The sequence below is a fragment of the Pipra filicauda genome, unplaced genomic scaffold, assembly GCF_003945595.2.
Source record: "Pipra filicauda isolate LSUMZ 115617 unplaced genomic scaffold, ASM394559v2 scaffold12_size5214236_pilon, whole genome shotgun sequence".
NCBI classification, from domain to species: Eukaryota; Metazoa; Chordata; class Aves; order Passeriformes; family Pipridae; genus Pipra; species Pipra filicauda.
In genome coordinates this window covers 3074022-3101246 of record NW_024103763.1, presented here as the reverse complement: position 1 = coordinate 3101246, position 27225 = coordinate 3074022, and the positions used below count along the sequence as shown (strand labels likewise).

General features: G+C 36.8%; 1 protein-coding gene across 2 annotated transcripts in view; it reads right to left on the bottom strand.

The window, feature by feature from the left end:
- Positions 1–27225, bottom strand: part of MAP3K15 (mitogen-activated protein kinase kinase kinase 15) — an 83166-nt gene that overhangs the window by 19866 nt on the left and 36075 nt on the right. For both annotated transcript variants that reach the window (XM_027738247.2, XM_039377988.1), the window contains exons 4-14: positions 24808–25001; positions 22086–22254; positions 20693–20799; positions 12685–12855; positions 11567–11679; positions 10395–10554; positions 9621–9771; positions 9109–9216; positions 7747–7796; positions 4778–4873; positions 3305–3392 (exon numbers count right to left, since the gene is read on the bottom strand). In XM_027738247.2, coding sequence (XP_027594048.1) covers positions 3305–3392; positions 4778–4873; positions 7747–7796; positions 9109–9216; positions 9621–9771; positions 10395–10554; positions 11567–11679; positions 12685–12855; positions 20693–20799; positions 22086–22254; positions 24808–25001 — 1407 coding nt within the window. The remainder of the gene's footprint in view (positions 1–3304; positions 3393–4777; positions 4874–7746; positions 7797–9108; positions 9217–9620; positions 9772–10394; positions 10555–11566; positions 11680–12684; positions 12856–20692; positions 20800–22085; positions 22255–24807; positions 25002–27225) is intronic.

The window sequence follows — 27225 nt, the reverse complement described above, 5'->3', positions numbered from 1 at the left end:
AATATATAAATATACAGAACACAACCCATAATTCTCATTTGAGCTTAGCCACAGTAAAATTATTTCTGACATACTCCCCCCTCATTATGAGCTTTTCCAGTAGGCAAAAAAAAAGTTCATCTTCTCAAAAAATGATTAAATATATGAAGTGGTGTTTTCCACTGCTGCAGAAACATGCTGGGTCCTATTTCCAGCTGAATAACTCAGTGCTGGTTCACTGACTGCAGTAAAGCTACACTAATTTACACCACCTCATGGTCTTGTCCCATACAGTGATCTTGTCACAGAGCTCTCCTACTATAAAGGTCAGTGAATGTTGCTCAATGAAAGTAGACACTACATAAAACCAAATTTCTTATGGAAGCTGGGTTAAGCAGCACATCTGTGATTTAAATCAGGGAACTGATAAAGGATATTGAAAAAGCACTTTTGCAAAGAGTTAAGAAAGGAATCAGACAGATATTATCAGGAGTAAATAGACCTCCACTAATATCTTCCCACATTCAAGAGCATGTCTCATATGGGAAAACTGCAGGGTATTATCTCTGGCTTCATATAAATTCTCTATTAAAAAGCACCCAAACAACAAACTTTTTTTACAATAGCCATAACTACTGAAATTTCTGTCAATGATCACTTTTTCTGCTTTGTCCAATGAGACTCTCCGATACAGAATACAGCCTTGGGATCTATTTCCTTGAAGTGTCTTCCCAGTCCATACTGCAGCTCTGTTATTGCAATATCCATTTCTCACTGACATTCCCCCTCTTCACCTCAGCAAGGATGTCAAGTTTCATGCTGCTGTATGGAATGTGCTAAAGGAAACCCATCTGTCGTTTATCCTAACAGCATATATCTGCTTAGTGGAACCAAACTCGAGCTAGCACAGCTTTGGTAGGGTTCCATTTACCATATTTCAGCCCTTCACAGTTCACAACATAATCTTATTATACGAGAGGCATAACTGACCCAAAATGCCATATGCAAAACTTGATGGGTTCTTTGGTAGGAGCATATCCAGCTTTCACAGCTATCACATGACATAAAACTGTGCAGAAAAAAGGTAGCAGTCACATTGCAGAATCTAAGATTGACAGCAACCCCATCTGCAACAGACTGATTCTAAGCCAACCCTGTAATCACTGTGGAGAAACCTATGTTCTCCAGTCTGGGTCCCATGATACATGAAAATCATTGGGATTTATAATTCAATGCTAGTTAGTAGACAGTTTAATAGACTTGTATATACCTGATGCCACTTTACATTTGCCTCTTCTTGTTCCAACAGCTACAAAGATTGAATAAATCACTGTTGTTTGCCAAAAGTCTGAATATGTGATCCACTGGATGTGCAATCCAAACACTGAGTATAAGTAAACAAGTGTTCATAGCTGACCTTCTGCACAAATGTGGAAGGGCAGAAGTGATCTCCAGGATATCCTACTTGAGGTACATCAGGTACTCTTAAAGTGACAGGAACTTCTTCAGTATCAATACAGAGAAGTGAATACCCTAAGGCAGACAGGACTTCCACATTCAGTCTTCAAAATACTTGTTAGCTGTAGGACTAGACTATACACAAAATATACAACCCCTTGCAACAACATTCTCATAAGGATTCTAACTGAAATTTGATTTTCTTCTCCCAGACTGTGCTGGATGTTATTTCTTCCTCTTCCCCAAATATAAACAGTTGTTTTATTAACAGTAAGAACTTCTGCTTTCTCTGTGCTGGTTAAGCCCATCAAGATCATACAAAGCTGCATTTTCCATGTTGTCTCTTCTAAAATGTAAGATCTCAGGTTGCAGGAAGACGTTAGTGTCTTAGCTCATTTATACACTAAACTAATTAATTCTCCCCTTCTATATCTTGATTTCCACTTTAATGTCCTAACCTAAGACAGTAAGCAAGTACAAGGTACAATTGTGAAAACTTCAAGATATGTAGAATGATATAGCTTAAATATTTAAAATTAATTTCTGCAGTCATATCTCCATATGCCATTCATTCATGCAGGAGTGTTTCCTGCTGTGCATTGTCAAGTGATTTTTTCAGTTCAGTTTTTAAAAGGCTCAAGCCATGGTGAACTCACTTCCTCTGAAAGACTATTATACAGCTGAACAGACTGTGGTGTTTGGAGACTGTCCTGCTATTAGCTATGTACATAAGTATGTAATGTAAAATCTGCAGCTATAGATACCACCCTGTCTTTACCAAGGCAGAGCCCTGATCCTATGTCAGACCACAAATGTATGTATTAAGCTGGGCTTAACAGATGTGAATATCTGTCCTTTTCACTTGAGGAAAAATTCTGTGGCCACTATGCAGAAACTCCAGTGCAAAATCTCATCTTCCTCACCATATGCAATTACATTCAGTGGTACAGTAGAGGGTCTTCTACTTTCTTAAACCTCTTCTGAAGCCTCAGGTACTACAAAAGGTTTGCTACCATGAAGAGCTGCTCTGAATCATAAGCTTGAGAGAGTTGCTGGCATGAGACACAATCAGAAAGATACTCAGCTCAAACAAACCACAGTAGGGTTTTCACACTCATTAATCAGATTGACTAAATTTGCTTGACCACAAATAAAACTTACAACCTACTTTTTGTGGTGGCTTTTCAGATTTCAAGACAAATAAAAAGAAGCACAGGATATGTACTCAGTGCTACAAATCTGAACATCTGCTATGAGGTACTGTCTTATGAAGACATGGATTCACCTACCCTAACCTGAGCCCACATAATATGTGAATAACCTTTTCCAAGTTGGTTGGGGTTTTTTTCCCCCACTGATTATAAAGAAAGCCTACAGCTACTGGGTTCCTAATATAGGTGTTACAGTGATAAGAAAAAAGTACAATGTATTAATCTGATCCTAAATATCTGCAAATCTCTGGGACTGAAGCCTGTCAGATGAAATGACCCGCAGCAGTAACGGTATCAGGTAACAGCTAGAAAAACTGAAGTACCTTTTTCCTAGAATTTATTTGGTATTTTATCTTTTTTTTTTAAGCCAGCTGATATCAGTTAATTCTCATCTATAGATTGTTTGCAACAAAATACATACTCAGTAACACACTTCATTAGGGATTTATACATTTTACAGTAGTAACAGGCCCACTTCATCAAAAATGTGGCTTTTTTCAAATGAATGCAAATTTCACATGCAAATAATTTTGTAGGAGTTTAAATTTTGTATGCAATTAAAGAGTTTAAATGCTATTTTTTATCTTTCTAGTATACTGATATGAAAGTACAGGGAAGACTGAGAACAAGCTCCAGATCTTTTATCGTTGACGTACCTCCAATGTGTCTCCATCTATTTCTCCTTCTAGTTCCAAAGTACTGCCAACTCCATCAGACAAAATTTCTTTCACCAAACCACAGAATCTAAAAAAAGCAATAAACAGCACAGGATCAAAGAAGAATATCCTTTTGAAAGATTAAACAGATTCTTCACAAGGTGGGCTTTGCTTTCAAGCTAATAAAGTGATTAGCATGTTCATAGGTTTCTTTCATTACTTTCTCCATATTTTTCCCATTTTAAATGATGAAGAACATCAAAAACACACTGAAAAGCCTCATTATTTATCAAATTATTTTATTTGCTGTAGCAGGACTCAACAGTTGCTTGCTATTGTAATTGTATAGTAAAAGCTTGGTAGATCCAATACTCAAATACTTTTGCTGTACACTTTTGGTTGCAAGTGTGATTACTCAGTACTTCTGAAAATCAGATGTTGTGGTTTCTTGTCAGACATTCAGAAAGCCAAAAGTATAAAAGTAGTAACATGTTTAGAAGAACAGAGTTTTAACTAATTTCTAGTTCTCTGGGGTGGAGATCCTTAAGTACAGGAACATTTTCCTCTAGTTCCCCACCTGAGCCACTAGCTGTTTTCCAAATTCTATAACACATGGTACAATTATTAAAAATTATTATAAAACATTCACATCTCTTTTACTAAGAAAGACACATCTCTGAAAGACTCCTGTAGTGCACTGAATAAGGCATAAAAAAATGCAACCATGTCTCATAACACACAAATTGCAATGCCAAATTAAGACTGAGGAGGTAACATTATTTTAGAGTTTCCTATGCTTTATGCAACACACTCTACAAAACTAGTAATTTTCTTTAGCTGAAGTTTGTTCCATGTAATATACAAATAGTAATTACTGCAATAAAAGTGAATATAGCATTCAACTCCAAATACTAAGTGTATTAACAACTCACTCCTACATCATTCAGAAGGTTTATATGAAAATATCAGTCATAAGGAAGAATTTGGTTTGTAAAGATTTAGGCCTGAAATTCAGTTAGCCTGCTTACTGTTTAGAGAAAACATATGATCAGTAAATACCTCAGGTGCAACAGTAACACAGATCTGTGATACAATATAAGTTAGAATTTTTTATTATATCTAGTTGCTCTTAAATCAAACTAAACAGGCACATAAGGGAACCTAAAACAAAGTAGAAACTTACATGACATGGTCAAGATACACAAAAATAAGATAACAGTTATAAATTAGAATAAGTTAGGTAAGCCTTTTCTCAGACCACGTGACTTGGAGATAAACTAATTAGAATCAGACAAGTGTAATGGGACATCATCACTTTAAACATCACTGTGTTTAGCTCAATGCTTCTTCACTGAGAGAAAGTAAGTGAAGAAATAATTTTGTCAAGCAAAAATGTCATCTTTCAACCTTTTCTAAATCAGTTCTATTTAGAACGTAGATCAGGCACGCAACACTCACACAAACTGAACTCACCTACTACACTGGATTTCTGTAGAAAAGTAGATCTGAAAGTCATCAGAGTTGTCATGGACATATAGAAAACAACATCGTTCATCAAACTTGGAAATGCTGTAAAATTCACATTAAGAAAGTATTATTTTGGATGTAACTATTAGAAGAAGTAAGTTAACTTTTTTGAATTACGAACACTTAAGAAACATCTTTTTCACAGTTAATTATCTCAGCGAGGCAGATTATATGTATTTTCTTTATAACTAGGAGTTTTGAGTTTGTTTATATATTCTATAATCCTACCTCCAATTTGATAAATAAGCTACTGCTTACTTCAGTAAAATACTAGTTTATCTGAAGTGTACTGAGCTCAGTTTGTTGTTCACCTCCACTTCCATTTTTCCACAGTTCTGTCAGATTTCTTGGTATTTGATAACACTTCAATGGAAAGTGAATTGTTTTGACACTAATTCAGCTATCCAGAAAGCCTTTCTTTTAACCTTGAAAAGTATTTCAGCTTTTTATTCCATTGCTCCTACATTAAAACTGAACTGGGAAATACCAACAGTTAGCAGATTTTCCTCAGTGTATACTTTTTATGGCCTTACTACTGATGAACAAGTGTCAGAATGACCAATATTTACTCCAAACTGCAGCAATAATTCTGACAAAGGGATTATTTATCGCATATCCTGTCTTGTCAGTGCTATATATATATCTCATCTAAATGCACTGAAAAGTGAAGTGTCAAAAGACAATATCAATATGAAAGTAAATCTACAAATTAATTTCTTATTCCAAACACTTGCACTTCAGTATTATGCTACACCATGCCGAGTTGTTATGCTTGTTAAAGGTATTTTTTTGCATCAAATTATTAAAATTTCTTGGATTCTTGCACGATCTGTAAAGTCAAACTCTTCAATTTTGCTTATATTCTGTTGAGCCAGTTAGGTAAAATGACAGTAGACTATAGTAAAGTTGCTGCATGTTACAAGACCAACTTGTTGAAGCATCATTAAGCACATGGAAAATGTTCCAAAACATGAGAATTTTGCCAGAAGACTTTTATAGAAATATGTGAAAATACACTTTGCCATTCTGTAGTTCATTCTGATATAGTGGTTTCTAGCCTAACAAGACACATACGAGAACTAAGTGACAAAGCAAGATGATTCTTCCAAGGGCAAATACAGGATAGACAAGACACTATCTAAGTAACAATACTGCATTATGAACAGTGTCATGTATGTGGTATGTAAGGTGAGCTGTTTAGCATAAATACAATTTAAGGGTTTTGATAGATCTTATGTGAACATATTTTTTTTCTAAAACTAATGCAATTTCAAAAATATAGAAGTTTTAAGTTGTCACATACAAAGCAAACATCTAATAAATTTTAAAAAGACTGCCTCTTTGAGCTTTATAATCCCCAGAAGTGATTAAAAATCAAAGCAAATGAAATTAGTTGCTTGCTTCCATTTGATTAAAGTTGTCTTTCTCAAAGATTAATTTCTGTACATTGTGTTGACTGAAGGTAATTAATATGGTACAGAAACTTCATGCTGAGTTATGCTCAATCAGCTCCACAGACTTCAGTAATGACAACTTCCCATCCACTTGCATTGAAGTAGTAGAATAAAATATCACATTTAAACCTAATCCTGTTTCTTTTTAGAAGAAAATACTGGAGTTATGGTAGAATCTATGTCCAAATCCACAACTGTAGGCTTTCATAGCAACCACCACTCACATTATTCAGAGAAATACTTCTTCACTGAGCTTATTTGCTTAGGCAAATTATACAAGTTCAGGGAAGACAAACACGGGACCTAAAACTCAGGTGGCTTTGGGTAAAGATCATAGCCTAGAAGCCCTTTACTTTCAGAACTACAGAACTCATTAGCTATCCTGAATTTATGCCTGTACTTGAATCAGAAACTTTTTCAAGCACTTAGGCTTATGCACTCACACAAGTAGCCCCAGACAACAGTCATTTATGTCCCAAGAAAGGTCAGATCCACCAATGCAGTGACTCAGGAACTCAGAGAGAAGGCAAAAGTCCACCTTGCGTTCCCTGTACTTACAGCTCCTCTGGTTCTTAGCTGCAGCCTGCATAATTCAGACAGAGAGCAAACAGGTTTCATTTTGTTTTCTCTCCTAGTGTTCTGGTTCTCACCTTTCTGGCAGCAAAGTGGCCCAACTTTATATAAGGCAGCTTCTAAGTGTCGTCATGTATTTTGTAGTTGTTAATATCAAATGCGAACATTTTCTATCCTCTCAGAACAATCCTGTTTTTCTATGTGATATTCTGCTGTACTTAATCTTCTTTGGCACTAATATTTTGACCCATTTAGTCATGCCTAGTGTTTCCATTAATCTAGGCATCACAAAATGGAACTATTTTAACTATTTAAAGACTAGTCCTTGAGAAACTCGACTAGTAGTCTCCTTCCAGCTCAAGAAGTCTTTTCTGTCCTTAGCACAAACTATGTCCATGCCTCATTTAATATTTCTCTAACAATCCAAGTTGCATTTCTGAATTCCAAACAGAAAACAGATAACATGGTTTCCTTTCCTTAAAGGAAAACAAACAAAATCTTCTTTCACTTATGGAAGGAAGTGAGAAGAGCTAAGGGCTTTTCTTTCCTTCTGTCCTCCAAGTTTTTAAATGCAGAAATGGCAGTAACTTCACTGAAAAGTTTAGAAAAATATATAAAAATGAGTTACATGATTGGAAACAGGGAAGTCTACCAGAGAATACACATGTCCACACACTCCTCTTAGATGAGTATTCCCGGAGAAACGTATAGCTCTGTCCTTGCATTGAAAGGCAAACTCTTCTGTGTTGACATTTCAAGGCAGGTTGGACAGAACAAGCTTTTATAACAGGCAATGCAAAGCAAAGATTTAAGGTAGAATCCAGATTTCCCACTGAGGGAAATACAAAATATGTACAAAAAGACACGACTGTTTTCTGACATACCAACCTTATTCCTCTAATGGAAGAAGCTGTAAAATTCCATTCATGAATCTGTTTCTGTAAAGAACAAAGAGCTATAATCCTTGAGTTATTATTGAAAACAAAGTCACAACATGGTAAGCAAAAGAATGTTCTTCTAACACGTCTCTTTTTCTTTCTTTCTTCTCCCCCCAATTTGAAATAAGATTGATATATGGGTAAAGAAGTTATACATACATTGCTGTTTTACTCACTTGAGAAAAAATTTAACACAAATGGCACAGGGTGGAAATAGAGGCTGTATTTCCTCATGTAAAATTAAATTTGAAGAATAAATTGCAAAGTACAATTTACCAAACATTGTGTTTTGACTTAATACATCAATATTTCATATTAAACATGGAGCAGACTATGCCCTACTCTTATCTAGGTTCAAAGGCTCATATTCATACATCTCCCTCAGAGGTCTCGAGCCAACAGCTTTGGCCCGGGGAGCACACTGGAGGGCAAAACAGAGGAAGGACAGCCTGTGTCTAGGACTGTAGCCCTCCACAAATCCATAGCTAATAGCTGCATTTTATTTAGCAATGCCATATATGCACTAAAAATTTGTTCCATAAAGCAAAGCTGTGTCAGACACATTCACCTGAAACAGAGAAGTAGAACAGTGTTCTGGAAAAACTGTTCACAGACCCAGGTAATTATGTGGTCTCGTCTTACTCCAATATGCTTCTTTTCCACACTTTGACTCTCTACGTTTTTAGTCTATTCTTCACCTGTGTTGCTCTGATATTAAGAAGGGGCATCAAAATACATTGCAGATATCAAGTTTTTCAATTGAAACTGAAATTATTTCTCATTTTTAAGAGCTTACACTGTCCATAACTGTGCCTACTCCTTTCCTAACTCCCTGTGCCTTATCCAATAATCCAAGACACGGAGTATTTTATTTCTTGACACTTATTTGTCACAGGTTGACATTTTTTCTAGTTTCCAATACTATAACTGTAAAAGTTTAATATGTCTAAAACATTAAACACAATATTGGGCTTTATCTATACTTTTTATCTAACTTTGAGTTGCATCTTAATAAAAATCACACAATTCTAATAAGAAATATTAGGAGCAGACTGAATAACCCAAGCAATTCTAGGAGACATGGTCAAGAAAAGTTAAATCTGAACTAGAGGTCAAAATCACCTCAGTTCTAATCATATTCCCTCCTTTTAATTTCTCTGTAAATCTGCACAAAAGATATACTGAGGCTTGTGCTTCACAGAAATGTAGCAAACTTTAAATTATTGCCAAGTACTCCAAAATCTACATGTAAAAAAGTAACTTTAAGCACAATGAATCACAGTAGACTTAACACATCTGCTGACAGTTTTACCATTTCTGGGGGAGACACATGCCACAAAGACAGAGATCTCTCATCTGCTTCATTGTTGATTGAAACATAGGCAGGCTGGTAGACTTTAGTTGGTTCTATCACCAAAACCTGAGGAGAGAGAACATTTTTCTTTAATAAACCAGCAGCTAATACGCTACAGTAGCTTCAGATGCTCTGATACAGGTAATGGGTAATCTTCATGTCAGGCCTAAAAAATTTTCAAGGGAGACAGAAGGGCAGACAAGGCAGGTAAAGTCTGTGTTCTTATGTACAACAGAATAGTATTATCACAATTTGTTATAGGAGTCTTAAAAGTATTTCTTAGAATACTTTAAGGGTGTTGGGTTAAATTTTTTTACAGCATAAAGATTAACAGAATACAGGGGTTTGGTTCATGCAACGAAATAACAGGCAGTTAAGTTTGTAAGTATTGTGTTTAGAGTCTTCAGTTCTTGTAATATCCTATCCAGAAACATAAAACATACAAAACTTGTTTGGACATAACATCTTACTGGAAATCTCAGTCCATTAGTTGTTTCTTTCGTTGCCTCAAAAATTATATCTAGCCAGAAAGTCAACCTTTCTTGTCTAGGAGAATGTTCTATGGTGAGTTTCTTGAAACGCTCAATTAACAACAGATTCTGAACTAATGATTTCAAGTACCTAGAAGATATTGAATTAGTAAATTAACAGAGAGAAAACAAATTTTGACCAGATTTTAAAACCACTTAACTGACTTAGACATCAAAAAAATTAACTGCAAAATTAAATGTACTTTAAAAGCTATCATAATGGAAATTATAGCGATGATTTTTACAGATTTCTGGAAAGAATAGCAAATTTAGACAAAACTTTAAGTCATAAGCTCACATGGATGTTCAAGAACAATAGCTTTTTGCAAAAGGGTGTAGTTATGTGAGTAGTTACACAGTGATTAGACAGAATATGATAAGATAGAAGATGGTGGGGGAGGGAAGCAGCAGCTAGCTAAATTCTGAAAACAATGGTTTCACAATCTTTTCACAATTGCTTCACATGAATCATTACTAATTTCCAAACTCTTTCTTATAAAAGATCTTCCTCAATGGGATATAAATCCAACAATGATGGGCAACTTAATTTCTTACCTTCCCCCTTCCTTCCCATAATAAAAGAACAGAGTATGAAGTAAGAGTTACAAACAATCTATGATAGAAAAATCCAGTTATCTATGTGACTGCAATGTTTTTCAAATTTGTGTATTTCCCCACAGTTGTATACTTGAGCTACAGCCTTCTACCACATACCACACTGGAGGTTTCAGCTTAAAAAGTTTCTCTGCTGCTTGTACTGCTTTACCAACATCATTAGCCAGCATGCTCACACTGAAGAACTGTCCCACATCCCAGTAATTGTTCATTTTTTCTAGGCTTCCTTTTCTTCCCAATAAACTGTTTAACCGTACACCTGTAAAATTTCAATTAAAAACCATATTTTTCTATCAGTAAAACACTAAATAGTGTTTTTACGGATGTGTATCAGTAAAAGACTAATTTAAGACTTGATTAAGCCTTACTGATGAAAATAAAATGGAGCGAGTTTTCCCCAGAAAACAACATTGGCCAACACAGAGGCTGGATCTGCAAATAACACCCCCAATACAGTTCAGACAGTCAGAACTCCCCACACACACAGTGCTAAAAAACCTCTTGTGCTATCAGTCTGGGCTATCTGCCTCCTGATTCTCAGTGTAAGATGCACAAATATGTGTCATCAAGATCTGCATTTACTGCAAGCGATCCATGGCTAAAAGATCCACCCCCAGAGTAAGGTCAGGGAAGTGATTTAAAGTCACCTTTGCACTTTTAACCATTAAGGTTCAAATATGCATTTCAGGCAGGATTTGATTCCAAATATAATGTTCAAATATTATCTTCCTCAGAAGAACTGCATATCTGTTTCTATCATATGATTTCTTTGTAGATGTACAGTGGTGTGTTTTAGCGGAAGATGTGACTATGGGCAGACAACTAGTAACTGTCCTGGTAGACCCTTCCAGGTGATACTTTCTGTGGATCTCTCAATTCAATGACAACAGAAACTCTGTGGATCCTTCCCCAGCATCCCTGAGGAGAACTGGGCCATGCTGTCCCTTCCTGCGTTTGTCCTCTGTTGGCGGTGCAATGGGATAATCTCTGCGGTGCAGTAAAGGCAGTTTATAGACAGCACTGAAGGTGGTCCTTCTCTGTTCTTTTCCAGTCTCTGGGTCCATTTAGATGGGCCACATTACTAGAAAGCTGCTCCAAGGCAGCAAGAAGGAAAGTGGTTCTTCAAGATCCCTGTGTTTTAGACTGCCATCCAGGACACACCACTAAAAAGCCTAAACCACCTTTTTCTCTATGCAACCCATCACTATTTTGTTTTCTTCACAGGGAGAGAGGCAGAAAACTTGTCTGTGGCACTGTGTGTGGATATTTACCTATTTTTCTCAGTTCCATTGAGCTTTCAAACTGTTGTCCTGCAACAAGCAGCAAAACTGCGAGGTTAATTCCAGAATATAGAGTTGACTGGAGTTCAAATCCTTTGCGATACCTGCAGAGAAGAGTCAAGAACTCATATCTCACTGTTTAGAAGAACTGAAATACTGCAAAGTTTTGGTAGGTATTTTAAGATTAATTTATTGTAAGGACTATATGGCTAGTTGGCACCAATGGTATTCTACAAAGAGCACTTGAAAGAAAGCAGCTTTTCATCTTAGCGTGAGAAAGAAAACATTCTGCTTAGCTTTATGTCCTGTCAGCTTGTGTACTTTCGTGAAAGTAAAACGAATTGGTTACTACAAAACTCTTGAATGCAATAGAACCTAATTTTACTATATTATTTATAGAAGAAAAGCAACGAAAATATTAGTCCTCAGTGCAACTTTTTAAAAAAGGCTGCCCTTTGCTTTAAAGTTTCACATTCATTAAAGATCACTGAGACCCAGCTGACCAAGGCTGAACGCATGGCACCAGCTGGTGCAGGATGAAGAGATCCACCTGAAGCTTCCATGGGGAAGAAAAGGAGAGGGGGGATATTTCAGAGTTACAGTACAAACCCATGTTGTTAACATTCTTGTATCAGCAGTAGTTTGTATGATGACACAAACATACCTAAATGCACACTATGAGTGCATATTCAAGCCTTACTGTCTTACGAAAATTCATATTACAGTTTATCAATATGTTTCCTTATATACAGATCATTGCATTTCCTGGGAATCCAGCACAGAAAACATCCTTGCACAGAGGACCAATGTAAATCCTATGATCTCACTCGTACTTCATTTTGGCCTTGAAGCAGATTAATTGCATTTATTCTCTACAAAGACATAGGTGAATCATCATCACCCCAATAAATTAAGTGTATCATTCTACATCCATGACAGTTTATAAAGAGAAGAAAGGAAATACGCATCCAAAGATCTGGAAGTCAGGACTCTGAAAAAAAAAACATAAGTAGAACAACTGATCTTCAACAGCCCTGCTTTTCAAAACCATAAGCAAAAGTCTGAAAATGTTTTAAAACAGATATTTTTGTGGGGTTTATTTCTGTTACCATTCAATGGCACGATCTCGACTATTGGTATCTTTACAGTCAGAATCAAGAAACATATCCTTGTAGATCCTCCCACATAAGCAAAACATATCTGGAGCAGGGTGATCACACGTCTGTAGAACTTGAAGCATAACTTGTAGTGCCTTCTCTCTGTCACCTGCATTATTTCTTCTGAAATCAAACACAGAGAATAAAATAAATGAGTTCAGATCTGAAACAGTAACTGCAAGATGGGCAAATAACATTATCCCTTGTTTATCCTACAGCTATCCATCATTACTATATACAGACTTGACTATATATAGAGATGACTTTATTTAGACTGATGTGTGATTATTGGTTGACTGATAAAAACCAAATGTATTCTCCTATCATGGGGCTCTACTTCTGGCTTACGTAAGAACTGATTTAAGGCCAGAACTCCTCTATGAGAAAAATCTGCCATCTACTTGATTCCTTTTCATACAGGCAGACAGACCCTACACATCCTGCAATGAGAAACAAGAGCTTGTTTAGTGTTTGTTCCTGACAATATACTTAACAAAAATGGCCATATTAAGCATTCAACCTGACAGATCATTCAGCTATGTCCAAGATTTGTAATCTTGATCCAGAAACAATACCAGGAAATATCAACTAAGTCCAGAAGAAACCCAGTCAGTCCAATTTTAGTCAAAAGAATGATGCAGCTCAATATGGAGCTTTGGAACTACAACAAGAATTACAGGGTGAAACTGAACTGTATTTCTTTCTTCATCAAAAATTATTCAGAGTAGAAAAAGATTTGGAAAACAAACAGTTGTTATACAGCTTCTTTTGAAAAATATTTAACAACGGCATCAGCAAGAAAACAGTGATTAAATAACATTTCCATTCCTTGTTATTATTAAATAATGAGAATTTTCGTCTCCATTTACTTTCCTGTTTTTCTAAGTAAGAATTCAATGTTTACTGCAAAAAGTCACTTATAACAAACAAAAATGTCTATTTGCAAGAGTAACGCAAACACAGCTTAAGAGTTTAATAACCTCTTCAAGACTTTTTTTAATCACTAGAGAGATTTAAAATATTTACCAACCTCTTTTCAGAACTGTTTACCATTTTCCAATCCCTACCTAGGTATCCATGAACAGGCGTACAAGGACTATGACTACTTTGTCAGCAATACCAGTAGCAGATAATGTTTTCTGGTAAATTTATTACTTGCATGTCCCAAAGGGATTAATATGTACTGTGAAGTAGCTCAGTTCCTTAGGTTAGCTGACGCAGTAAGACCAGTAACAACACATCTGTAGCAAAATTCAGGCTTCTGTACATGTTATGTGATGGAGAACATCTAATAAGATTAAACAGATTTGTAGCTAGTTGTGCAGGCTTTATCCTGCCTTTGATGTCACTGGCAGAGTATAAACTTTCACAGTGAGTACTTGAATATTTTTTTAAGTATTTTTTCTTCAGACTAACTGCTCTGAACTTAATACCAGTCTTCTCTAATGAGCACACAAGGGGAAAGTTAGTATTGTTTTTCAGTTTTACAAGAAATAAACAGAAGTTAAAAAGCGTGGAGGTAAATCCATCGCACAGCTCAGCGTCCTCTTACCACACCTGTTCTGAACAAAGCAGATTCTTTCACTAAGAGTACAAAAGTTTTACTATTGTTAATATGAAGACAGAGAAAGTTCAGTAAACAGAGCTTAGAACAAAATTAGGCCCTAAAATGAAAGTCCAGCAGCTCCCTGGTCTTGTGTAATGTGGTCACAGAAGCTGGCATGTATTCAAAATTCTGCTGAAAACAAGAAATGCACAACTAATACCTAACTTAGAGCACTTCAGCACAGAAAAAGAAAATTTAAAAATCACTGCTTCACACACAAGACAAACTTCAACTCAACTCGCCTTGTATGAGAACAGGATAATTATTTAATGTTAATATAAAGAGGTGTTATGTACTCATTGAAAAAAGCATAACTTTAAAGGAAAAATACAACACACAAAGCAAGACTGCTTAAAATGGGACACTGCGCAGATCAACATTTCTGGTCAAAGGATGAACCTGTACACACCAAATACAATAGCTGCAGCATTTCAAAAGACCAAGCCCTAAAAAACCAGTGTGCCAGAGGACTCAAAATGAAAGACTTCTATCTCTTATAAGATAAGGAAAAAATTATCATTAAAAATAATTAAATTCAACAAAATTTAGCACATGGTAAGTATACACTCATCTAACAGGATATCACTAAACATAACAGTTTAGGTATCTTTATATTAAACTCTTGTTTTTCACAGCAGCAGAATTTGATGCCCATTGGGCAATACAAATCCAGCGTACCAATTATAGTAATTTACAAGTTTAGGAACAGTTATCACTTTCTAAATCCCAAAAAGAGAGATCAAACCAAGAAAAAAAAAAAAACAACAGAAAGACCACATTGTTTAGGCTACAAGCAAATTCTCTAAATCGCTATGAAAATGTACTGTTGGATTTTATGCAGAATATGTTATGCTCGACCAAGATAGATTCTCATTTTTTATTTCAGACCCCACACTTTGTCAGATCTGTATGCCTGACAACTTGTAATTTGTTTCAAGGTGACTTGAAACAGGTCTGTGGTATTACCAATAGAGTAGAAGAGATTACCTTAAACCCTCACGGCTGTAGCAGAGACTTCTATTTTTTTTTTACCCAATCTCAACTATATTAATTTTCCCTTGCTCCCCAGCCCCCATTTAAAGCCACAGTAGAGCAAATCACAAAAATGCATGATGGAGGAGACTTCTGGAGGTCATCTAATAGATGACCTTCTAAGAGCAGGTCCATCTCCCAGAACTAGACCACAGCAGCCTTGGCTTTGTCTGAAAAGCTGAATCTATTAAACCTCCAAGGATGGAGATGCTACAGCCTCTCCGAACGGGGAAAGCTGAATTACTGCATATGATGATGTACAGGCATGAGAAGGAAGGTAGAAAACGTTCTCTTTATGGAGTAAGTTGGTGCACCAGGAGAGACTGATTCTGCAAAGCAAATTCCCTGAATAAGAAGTTTTATAAGCCAGAGCAGAATCCCAAAAGACCATTATAGAAAGGACCCTGCTAGTTCATTTTACTGCTGCTTAGTTACAGGCCAGCTTACACTGCAATACAAATGTCCCTCATGATATGACATAAACAATTCACTTTAGGAATGAAATATAATTTCTAAATAGGCAATTTTAAATGGTGCTCTTCAACATACAATCTGTTAGCCTCTCCACACCTGGGATAAGATGCATCCCACCTTAAAGAAGTCTGCATACACACCCAGTGAAAATATGAGCTACACTTCATAGTTTATTTGGGTTTAGGGGGAGCAGTTTTTAAAATCATTAATCACAATCTGCAAATTCTTTCAAAATACAGTTTTACCTTTAAAAATATATTTTAATGGTCAAAGGGCTAGGGAAAAAAAGGACTACTACTACAATTTATTTAGCAACTGTATTAAAACAAAGCACATGCCTTGGGAGAACTGCTCATACTATTATTTTTCCTCACTGTTTTCTTTGTTAGCACATTTTTACTTCTCTCCCTACAAACCTTGCCTTGTGAAAACTTGCACAGAAACTGAACAGAGAAAAATCAGTCTAAATTATCTGAACATGATAACTGCAAAAGTACTGCCAGTGAAGGAAGAGATCTGCAATTAACTTCTAAAAACCAGGGCAATTAAGAAAACATTCTAGTGCTCGATAAAAAATTGCCAACATTCCCCCAGGGAAAATGCTAGGAATTACAAAATTAAAACCATCACAATGTCTTTTGCAAATAGCCAGTACACTAATCTTCGGTACTGTGTGAAGTTTTAAGCTGTATTTAAAAAGAAACTAAACTATTAGGATTAGGAGAAAAAATTCAAATGAAGGTTTTTCAGACAGAAATCACTGTAAAGATTTTTTTCTTAAAAAAAAGTTGTCCCACAGGGCACCTTTATAGCCTCCAATATCACTTCCTCTACATAAGTCCCAGTGTTCTGCTGCCAGTTTTGTTTTGCCTGAGAACTTTTATCCTCCCGAAACTGCTCACTGGTTTGCTTGCCCATTTGCTAGTTTGCTCATTGCAGTGTTGCCACATGATTTATCTGTTTGCTTACTCTACCATGTTTCTTCAGTCACAGAAAGTCTTCTCACACTGGTCTACACAAGCCACTTGTATCTGTCTCCCTGTCCTGTCCAACTATCCACTCCTCCTTTATCTTTCTGAATCACTGTAGGGCTACAAACCTGATGAAAAAAACAGCTTAGCACACAATAAATATACATTTTAAGCATGTGCATATAAACACATATACTGAAAAAGCAGAACTGAGGTATGATCAAGTTAGTGTGCAACTTCAGTTTTGTATCACATGTTCTGATCTGCTGCTCTCCAACCCCATCCTGCTGCCATATTTTGTCCTAGCCTAAGGCTGGAGTCAAACATTCTTATTCATGAGAGGTATTCGACTCTAACACTTTCCTCTGAAGCAAAAGGACAAGTTGTAAAATGAAGCAATATCACTTCTTCCAAAAAACTTGATATTTTTTAAAAATGTTCTACCTCTCAGTTACAATACAATTTTTTCTGTCTCTTCCTGCCCCATCCCCACATCTCCACACTCTGCTCTCCCTCTTGGAAAGCTGCTGCTATTCTGTAACTTGGCAACTTCAGTCACCAGAACTGTGGCTTGGATGTAGAAGTCCAGAGGTACTCTCTGCTGCCGAGACATGTTTGCTTGTTTCCATGGGGAGCCAGTGCACCACTGAGCACTAAGTCCTAAAGGATGTGCTCATACTCTTCTCTTGTGTGATACTCACAGCATCCTCTATAGCTATTGATATTACAGATCTATCCTCTTTTTCTCTTTCCAGATTTTCTTGACAAGCACAAAAATTACCACTGCTGTCTCAGGAAGTAGCTGAGCCACAAGTGGGTGGAAGCAGTTGGAATATTTAGGGAGATTTGCCACTATGCCTTTTCCTGTCATCATCCTCTTCCCAAATATGTGCTATTGACTACTCTCAAAAATAAGAATCTAGCTAGAAAGAACTATGCCTTGAGCCAGTATGACCACCCCTAAGCTGTTTCTCTCCCTCAGCTCTCAAACATCATCTAGAAATCATAGTCATATCACATCCTCTCACCTGGAATAACACCTAGAACACACAGTAAAACTCAAATTCTCTTTTTTTCCCCTTTTTTTTTGTATTTCATGGTTTCTTTCTTCCCCCTCAAATCCATTCTCTTCTCTGAGTCCTTCTCTCCACTCCAGTTGTTATAAGGAAGCCTAGTTTTAAACATCCCTAAAACAAAAAATCTTCCTGCTTCACAGGCTGCTTTTAAGCAGCTTTAAAGAACTGGCGTGGTTAAGGAACCAGAACTACACTCAGTGAACCAAACCTTTGTCCAACAAAGTTAGTGGGAATGGATTTCATGGATTTCACCAGGACAAGACTTAGCTCACTCTGTAGGTAACAGGTGGTATAGTCTTCCCTTTTTCAGCGTTTTGCTCACATGTTCCCCTGTATGGTTTGTTTCCATCCATCTATCTGGAGAAGACTATATACTATAGAAAACTCTTTTATCAATGAAAAGTATTCACTGAATGGGATCCACCTTTGTTTCCTTTATATTTCATGTTGACTTACTCATTTGATTATTTTTAAGTCCTCTATAAGCAAACAGATTTCTTGAAGAGCAATGCACAGGGGAAGAAATCAAAGCAAAACAAGCAATTGTGACAATGTTTCCCATACAAATACTCAAAAACAGTAACCTGGTTTTTTTCCACTCTATTTCTATATGAACCTTGTTTATCTTCTGATTTTAGCCTTGAAGTAGCTATCAATAATTAAAAAAAACCCTCTGATCTCATTGTCACATTGCAGAAGTGTCAGTGAGACAACTTACTCTCGTAGTATAAACACCACCTTTCATAAAATAACTGGTCTTCACATATGCTATTGTTTAATTATCATAATGTACAATATCTTTGTTTACACTAATGAGATGTAATTAATAAATTAATAATAAACTAATTTTATTAGTTATTGCACTTGCATTCTGATTTAAGACCTGAAACTAATTTTTGAGTTAAGACACATTTCAGTCGTGCAATTTGATTGCAGAATCTTTGATATTTGAAACATTGAATGGGAAAAACAAGACCTTAAATTGGGCTTTGAGACAAGAATTAAATTTACAAGCTTGCAAACAGATATGACAATGAAGAAAAAACAGCTTTTTTACTTTTTTTTCTTCCTCATATACACTTCAGGTGCTTCATGCAAGCCAATCACATAAAATGAGGAGCCTCACAATGTGTTTTTCACTAAATCTGAGTAATCACAGAACAGAACATTTTAAATACCCCAGTGTTTATCAATGGGAATAATTTCCTATGGCTGCTATTATTCACAATTACCAGTGATTTTCTACTTGCACCCTGTTATGCCCTTCACCTGCTAATTGCCTTTTTTTATTATTGTATTGGAATATGTTGCTTGTTAAAACACAGCATGCTGAGTTAAGTAATAGTGACTGCAGCTGTCCTCATCTTTAATATAAGAGAAGACAGAAGTGCCCTGGAAAGAGACTGAAGTTTTCACAGCTCTGGCCTCGCACTATGGCTGGATTTGGGTTTAAAATCTACTGTTTTGAACAGAATTTGGCACACCCTTTGGTTTCTTTGCAAGCTTCCAGAACTTGGTAACTGCAGTCATGGTAAATAAGGCTAATTAGAAAATAGTCCTTACACAGTGCTTGCCTCCCAGTCCAGGTGTACCGATGGACAGAAGCAAACAGCCATCAACATCTGAAACACCCAGTCCTCAATTACACAGCATACCAAAGCTGTGAATACAAATATTGAAAATATTCATGTTGCACATTTGGGCTGAACTTATACCTAAAGATGTGTTCCATTCTATGCCTAAATTAAGATACAATCAGACCTAAATCTCAGCTAGGAGGTAACAAGGAAAAATGTCTTAAACCAGTCCATGTCTGTATAGAAGAGAGCACTCTCTGCTCTGTTTGTGCGTCACATCCAAATTAATTAGCTGAAGACACTTGAACAGGAATGGCCTTTTGCTCCCTAGGACTCCTAAATAAGCATCCAGGAGGGTGATGTATTCAGACAGCCCAAGCTTGGAAGCAAGCACAAGCCTGTCATCCATTATTAGCCTCTGATATGAGACATGAGAGATGACAAATGGTCTGCTCCGAAAAGGAAAACAGAGAGGAAGACAGTAATCCAGGAGAGGGGCTGTGTTTAAAAACTTGCCATGTGAATCAGGGTACTAGAAATCAGCATGAAAATGTCTGCCTTTCCTACATATAATAGGAAGTGCTTTAGTACATTTCTGCACCGTACTCAGAAGCAGGCCCAGGCTTGCTTTGCTTACGATCCAAGCCAGCTCAGGCTGGTTCTGAGCCAGATGACATGCAGCAAGGCTGAAATGGTGATGAGTCTAAAGTAAAACATCCCTGTCCCTTACCTTAGCACAACTTGTTAACCCAGACCTACACACAACTGTTGTTCAGATTGGGCTTGTGTCCACCTGATGTACCAGCAAAGCCTCAAGGCACCCAGAAGCCTCAATCCTGTGTCCCTTGTCTGCCATATCACTGGCTCTGTGCAGCACTGAAATAACTCTGACTTGACAATGCTAAGTGAGATCCACTGCCAACAAAACTCAGTTACAGAGTCCAAGAGGAAATAAATGAATTACTTTCTCTCTTAATTACTTTCTCTGCTGATTATGATCACTGTTCTAGTATACTTCTTAATGAAATTAAGCACACATTAACATTCTGCAGGGTCAGATACAGCTGCTAATTCTGTTTTGCATAGACTGTGTTTTGTTCCTGGTAGGCTCAATCAGTCATACTGAGCAACATTAATGCTGTTCTGTATGCTGAAAGTAATAGAATATTATAGGTAAACACAGTTTTTTATTTTTAAAGATCAACCTCAATCAATGATTCTTACCGATTCAATGCAAAAGCATAATGAAATTTAATGTTGTGTTGATCAGCCAGATCACAGGTAGGAAGCATTTCCAGTGTTTCTACCAGCTTCACCATAGCATCATAGTCCTGAAATTAAAAAAAAGAATGAAAGTAGAAGATACTGAAAGCAGAGGAAAGCACCACGAAGCTAAAATGTATCATAACTGTTAAGACAGTTTCTCAGGTGACTGTTCCTAAAAGAGTCAGTGAAACAGCTACAAATGCTGCATAAGGATAAACAGGGATTTTGTCTGTCCATGTCAGAGCTTGCCTCTTCCTCACCACAGTGCCACTGCCCATATTACTGAATGCCTCTAGCTAGTTTGACTGATTGCACTCCCAGCACCAGGAAGCAGAGGTGATGAGTCTGGCTCTTTCCAGCCTTATTAAGGACTTTTGATGAATGACATTTCATCGGGTCATCGCAGACTCGAGCACAGTTCACTCTGCAGTGCGTCACCCGACTGTACATCACTGCGGCTTCTCAGGGCTAACCCACATGTATATTGCTGAGGAGGCCAGTTTACTGGCATCTCAAATGGCCTCACCTTACTTAATCTGTTTCTTCAAGACATGTTTTGAGATGAGTATGTTTCTCAAGGCAGACCTTTTGAAAGAATGCAAATGATCATCAGAGACAATCAAAGTGAAGTTGCATAAAGTGCTGCAGGAAAATGCGCATCTCAGAATGGAAAGTTGGGTAACATCGGATGATGTGGTCACCCACTGCTCTCACAACCCACTTATGAAATAACCAACTTAGCTCCCGATGGAATAAAAAAATTCTGTAGAATGGTTGGAACTGCATTTTAAAAGGGATGTCAAACACATAGACTGTCAGTTTGGAAAGACAGCACACAGGCTTCTTTAAAAAATTTACTTAAAAAATAAAATTGAGAAAAAAAAGGTGCAGTTATATTTTAAAAGCAGATTAGTGGTTTTTTAAATGATAGTTCTCAATTTGGGTATCTCTGGCCAATACAGTGGTCACAACAAATGCATTTTCTTCATTTCTAAATACATCTGACTTTGGCAGGGAAGGAGGAAAGGGAAGGAAGGGCAAACCAAGAGCCTTGCTTTGGCAGGGAATTTGTTCTTTTTATTTTTTTTAAGGAAGTTAAAGATTACTAAAAACAATGGAAGAGACCTCGGGAAGGCACCTAATCTGTGTCTTTTGTTCATAGGCAAAATAAATAAGAGTCTGTAGTCCCTTACATTGCTCAACAGACAAGTCAAACTGTTAAACAATGCAACAATTGTGCCGATTTAATGGCACCTTTGAATCACTGTTTAACAAACAATGAAGTACAGAAGAACAAACAAGAGAGAAAGTCCCATGGTGAAATAATCTTCCTTAGTCTTTAGGCACATACCTGAATATCTCTGTAGGAAAGCAGCAGGTTTATGACGATGTCAGAAGTCAGCACTTCAGTATTATCCATACGAAGTTTAATTCTGGCCAGCTCCTTAGCCAGTTCATCTCCCTGGTACTTCTCTCTAGCTTTCCTAATGTCATTTAGCAGTGTTTCTTTATAATACGTACTAAAGAAATGAAAGACAGACATCTGGGAAGAAGACTGTTGGATATTTCTTATGAAATCTGACTATATTTCCAATAAAAAGTACCATTTCCTCAGAGTAAGGTGCACATCAAATGTCTCCAAATTTTTCATTAACTACTTACAAATATTCCACCTTGCCTCACCTCAGAATGTGAGGCTCTCTATCAATATGTTTATAACCAGGATTGTGAGTTAATTTTATCAACAGAGGAAAACTGGGGCATTTCTTTGCCCCATTACTGATCATGACAGACACGGTACTTTGCCTCTGTACCATAAAGAAGGCAGCAACTGGGATAATAAAGTGCTACAGAGAGGAAAGACCAGTGTGATGTAAAGAGGAGGTACGTTATTTTATCGTGAAAGGAGGAAAGAGGTTTGCAAACAAAGAAACTAAAACAAAAGCTAGCCACCAAAAGCCGATTTAGTTGCAATCTCTTTGATGAACATAATACATAATGTGGGCAGGATCTATGTAAAAGCCTCCAGTAAGTGCATCTTATTTACACGAACATCAGTGTGCAATGCAACATCAGAGCTCTTGTAAAATAAAAAGTCTTATTTATATTACCAAGTATGGTAGGTATAAAGAGCCTGGACAAACTACTTAGGGGAAAGTTTATCTGGAGAAGGTTATGGAGTCTATAGTTCAGAAGTTAGCAGATGTCATCTGACAGATACTCAAGTGCATACAATCCCTTTCTTGTTTACAAATGAGTTTTGCAAAACACTCTACCTTGCTTAGCAAAAACCCTACACCTAAGCCTGACATATATAAGATATAATCAGAGCAGCAAGGTCACAATAAGCACTACTGGAAAGCTTTCAATAGTTGCTTTACTGTCAATGGAGGCTAAGTTTAATTCACCAGTCTCATGTTTCTATCCAGCATTGGCTTCCACCAGGCTAATGATAATTAGGCTAATGATAATTAGTCCTTCCTGTGCTACCAAACCAAACCAAATGATGATACTGGCTAATAGTTTTCAAAAGTAACCGAATGACTTAGGAATGAGAGTCTCACTTTCAAGAATGATGGAACACTTAACATCTTCAAATTTATTCAAGCTTTTGGCAGGAATGAGGTATCATCTAACTACATCTACCTCTTCACAGGGATCTACCACAACAGTATCTAATTCTGCAGCTGTACAAAAGCCTCTCTCAGGCATTTCAGCCTGAAAATGGGAAAGAGAAGAGAGGTCTTACTGTAGGACTTCACAACAGAATTATCAAACCCAAAATAACCACAGCCCTGGTTGTAACTGTCAGAGACAAAGCAGCTTTGGACAGCTGGTGCTCAGAGCATCATTTCGCAATGACACAAACACTAAATGGTACCAAAATTTACTACTGCCAAGGCCAACTGTGCTTATCTAGAAAAATAAACTTATCTATAAAATGGTCCCCCCCCAACAAAGCCCAGGGTGCTTGCTCTGCATGTGTACCCCAGGACTGTGGACACCCCAGCTGGACTGACACTGGAGCCAGGATGGGTGATCTCTCTTTCTCTCTTTCCTTCTCTCTCCCCCTCTTCAATTCATCTTTCTCTCTTTCCTTTCACCCTATCCCTTTATCCAAAACCCACTGCCATGTGCTTGTACTAGGAGGTCACGGACTACCATTCCAATTTCCATGCCAAGTGTGTAGTTTACTAATAATAAACTTTCTAAGCTTTTGCAGACCCTCTGACTTTTGTCATTCCTTTCAACTATGAGCACCTGGGAATCTTGGGTGCTCCCCTCCTCTTCAGGGTGGGATGTCACAGCACAGTCACTCATGGGATCCCAAGGGTGGGACCACATGAGAAAGGGAGGTTTTTAGGCAAGCCTTTCACTTGGGTGAGATGGCAATGGGGAAACAGAAAGAAATCCAAGGGCCCTCAGCGCTACCTCATGTTTCAGACACCAGGAAAATTAAAATCTAGAAGCTCAGTCTCTCCTAGCGTTTTCCAAAAATATGTACAAAACAAGACCACCTGCAGAGTACAGGGTGAGCAGTGGAGAGAGACCTCCTTCTTCAGCCCCAATCTCAAAACTCCAAGAGTCCCTTGTAGAAGCAGCTAAACAATATCCCATTTATTAGGTGATATCAAAAGGTTAATATTTAAAAATAAAACCAAACCATGAAAGTTATATTTGATTGCCCATTGCTGCCATATATATATATATTTTATTTGGTGACAGAAAGGGACAGTGTTTGGCTTTGAGCTCTATGAAGAAGCTATGATCTTATCTCCTATTACAACCTCATGCACTGTAATTTAAACTTAAGCACTTTATCTTATCCACGGACTGCCTGTGCTTATTGGAAAGTAATCATAAATCAAATTGCAGCATAACATGGTTAGTTAACTGCAACAGCTGCAGGACAGGAATACAGAAAGTAGCAAAGTTAGCTGCTTCTTTTACCACTATATTAAGCGCAGTGAAAAAATAAAAAAATCAGTGCTACTAGAAATTCTGTATCTTTTTTGCATAACACTAAAAAGAGACAATCAAAGGTTCCTGAAGTGTATGTGTTGTAACATTACCATGATGTAACATGAACATCCCTCAGAAGGCTGAGAAACTTGTCCACCAGTGGGACACAAAGCGGCCCCAGGATATTGTCCCAGCTGGGCTGCATGTACTCAGAAGCTCTTCGTTGGGCATCACTTTCACAGCAAAAGTAATCAGCACAAGGTGTGACAATGTATGGAATAAAATAATAGTTGCCACTGGAAGCCTAAAATAAAAACAGGCAGCATTTAGAAAACAAATGAAAATGGAAATATACTTGTGTGTACACAGAATCTTTTGCTGTCAGAAAAACCAACCAGAGTAGTGCTGGTGCACTATGAAGTGTTAGTGCACTGTTTAATACAAGATTTGCAAGCATTAAAAGGAAATTTCTGTGGAAGAATTACAAATATTAACAAGGGTGATGAATAAGGGTCTAGGTTTGTTAAGGAACAATACAACAAAACTGTTCAATTTTTTTTTTATGTGACGTACAAATCCTATTAGGGTCTGTTACCAGCTAACCTTCTGTTTCCAAATTTTTTGGGTAAGACATGTACTTGTATCCTCTAGGTTCACTCTGTGCTAAGAAAGACATGATGCAGAGCTCCCCACAAAGAGAGAAACAGAGAAACATAGGCACTGGAAGGACTATAGAGATGTTTAATCCAGAACAGCCTACAAAACATCTGCTGCATGCTACATCAAACACGAAACCAACCAAAACCCAAAAGTTGGAAATATTTTGTAATACATGTAGTACTTGTAACACAAAATTCTAGAATTAAAACCCAAAAAACCTTAATATGCAACATAAAATGTGTAAACTTGGTCAAGGTACTGAAATGGGAGAGGAAATGCCCTTCAGAGCCCAAAACCAGCAAGTTCAGAGTCTTCAAATCCTAAGAAAGACCCCAAAAAACAGACCACTGTGAACTTTTCCACAGCCAGTAGAAGCTGTATCCCATTTGAGCTACGAGAACTCTCTGCTGTTTAGAAGACAAGTAAACCTTACATTTCAGACAGGAGCACTGTAGCACGGATCAGTATGATACATCTACCACAATCACCTACCACTAAATGCCCTTCAACCACCACCTCGGAGGTATCAAGGCACTGAACTTGTACAGCAAAATCATACCTTTCATTTTTTTCATATCATCTAAGCCTGCAGAAAAGCCATAGCCATTTAAAGTCACCTTGAACAATGGGAGAATGCTGAGATGATGAAAAGAATGGATATGAAGATGGCACATTTTTATTTGTATTAACAAAATAGACAAGAGAAGTAAATTGTTCACAGGAACTTAAAAACGTAGGCCATGCAGTTACTAAAAATACAGATAAAAAAACTGTATCGGTACATCCTGTTGCTGATCTGTGTTTGTGTCAAGTCACATTCCTTCCTTACAAACCCTATAGTACATTCTATATACTATATATTGGTACTATATTATAGTACCAATATAATTATCTGTTGGATTGTTATCTTCATTTCCTGCTAAAAAAGTCGGAAAAAGTGCAACCCAAATCACCAATATGTTGAAACAATTTAGTCCTAAGTTTATCCAAATAAACACTAACTTCAGCTCAATGCAAAAGTTGCTTGTGTATAAACTCTATTCTTAAACCTATAACAGTTAATTAGCTCTTTCTGCAATGAAAAAAAATCCAATTTGAAAGTGTGATGTATCTTGTGATGCAAAGAGAGCTGCAGTTATCTACTGAAAAAGCAAAGTAATTTTCAGAAAAAAATTAAATTACACATGTGAAACACTGTATTAATCTTATCCAGCCAACATATTATCTACTTGACTTAGGTTTCTTGTCTTTTTGCATAGTGAAATCTCTGCAATTAAACCCACATTTTTATACATAACAAACCCATTTTTGTGTGCAGAAGTCAGGAACCCTGCACATATTTGAGCACATAACCTTGTCTGAAAAGCAATCAGCTCCAATTTTCTAGTTTCTTCTATCCAATATTACATATAATAAATTATAAAACTGCTTCATATAGACAGTGTGGCCTTTTTGAGAGAATCTTTCTTATCTTCATTACGTAAAAAAGCAGTCCATCTATTTTTCTTATGCTAACAAGAGTTAGAGATGGTTGAAAATACTACCCTTGCTTTTTCTGATCTTCTACCTAGGATGCTGGTCTCTGACACCAAAAGCTAATAATTTTAAAAATAATGTCTTGTCATACACCAACTATTGCTTTTTAAGATAATGAATACATGGCTTAGATATATATGAAGTAACATATATAGCAATTCTAGCTGCAAATATACATAAATTATAATCTATAAATTATGACATTAATTGTAACAGAATTATAACTTTATAGCTTACAAAGGCTGTAGGTTGAGTTGGTTAATTTCAAGATTAGTAGCTAAGCTATTTTCATTATCTGATTTTGAGAAATTTTTAAGTTAAAAATTATAGCC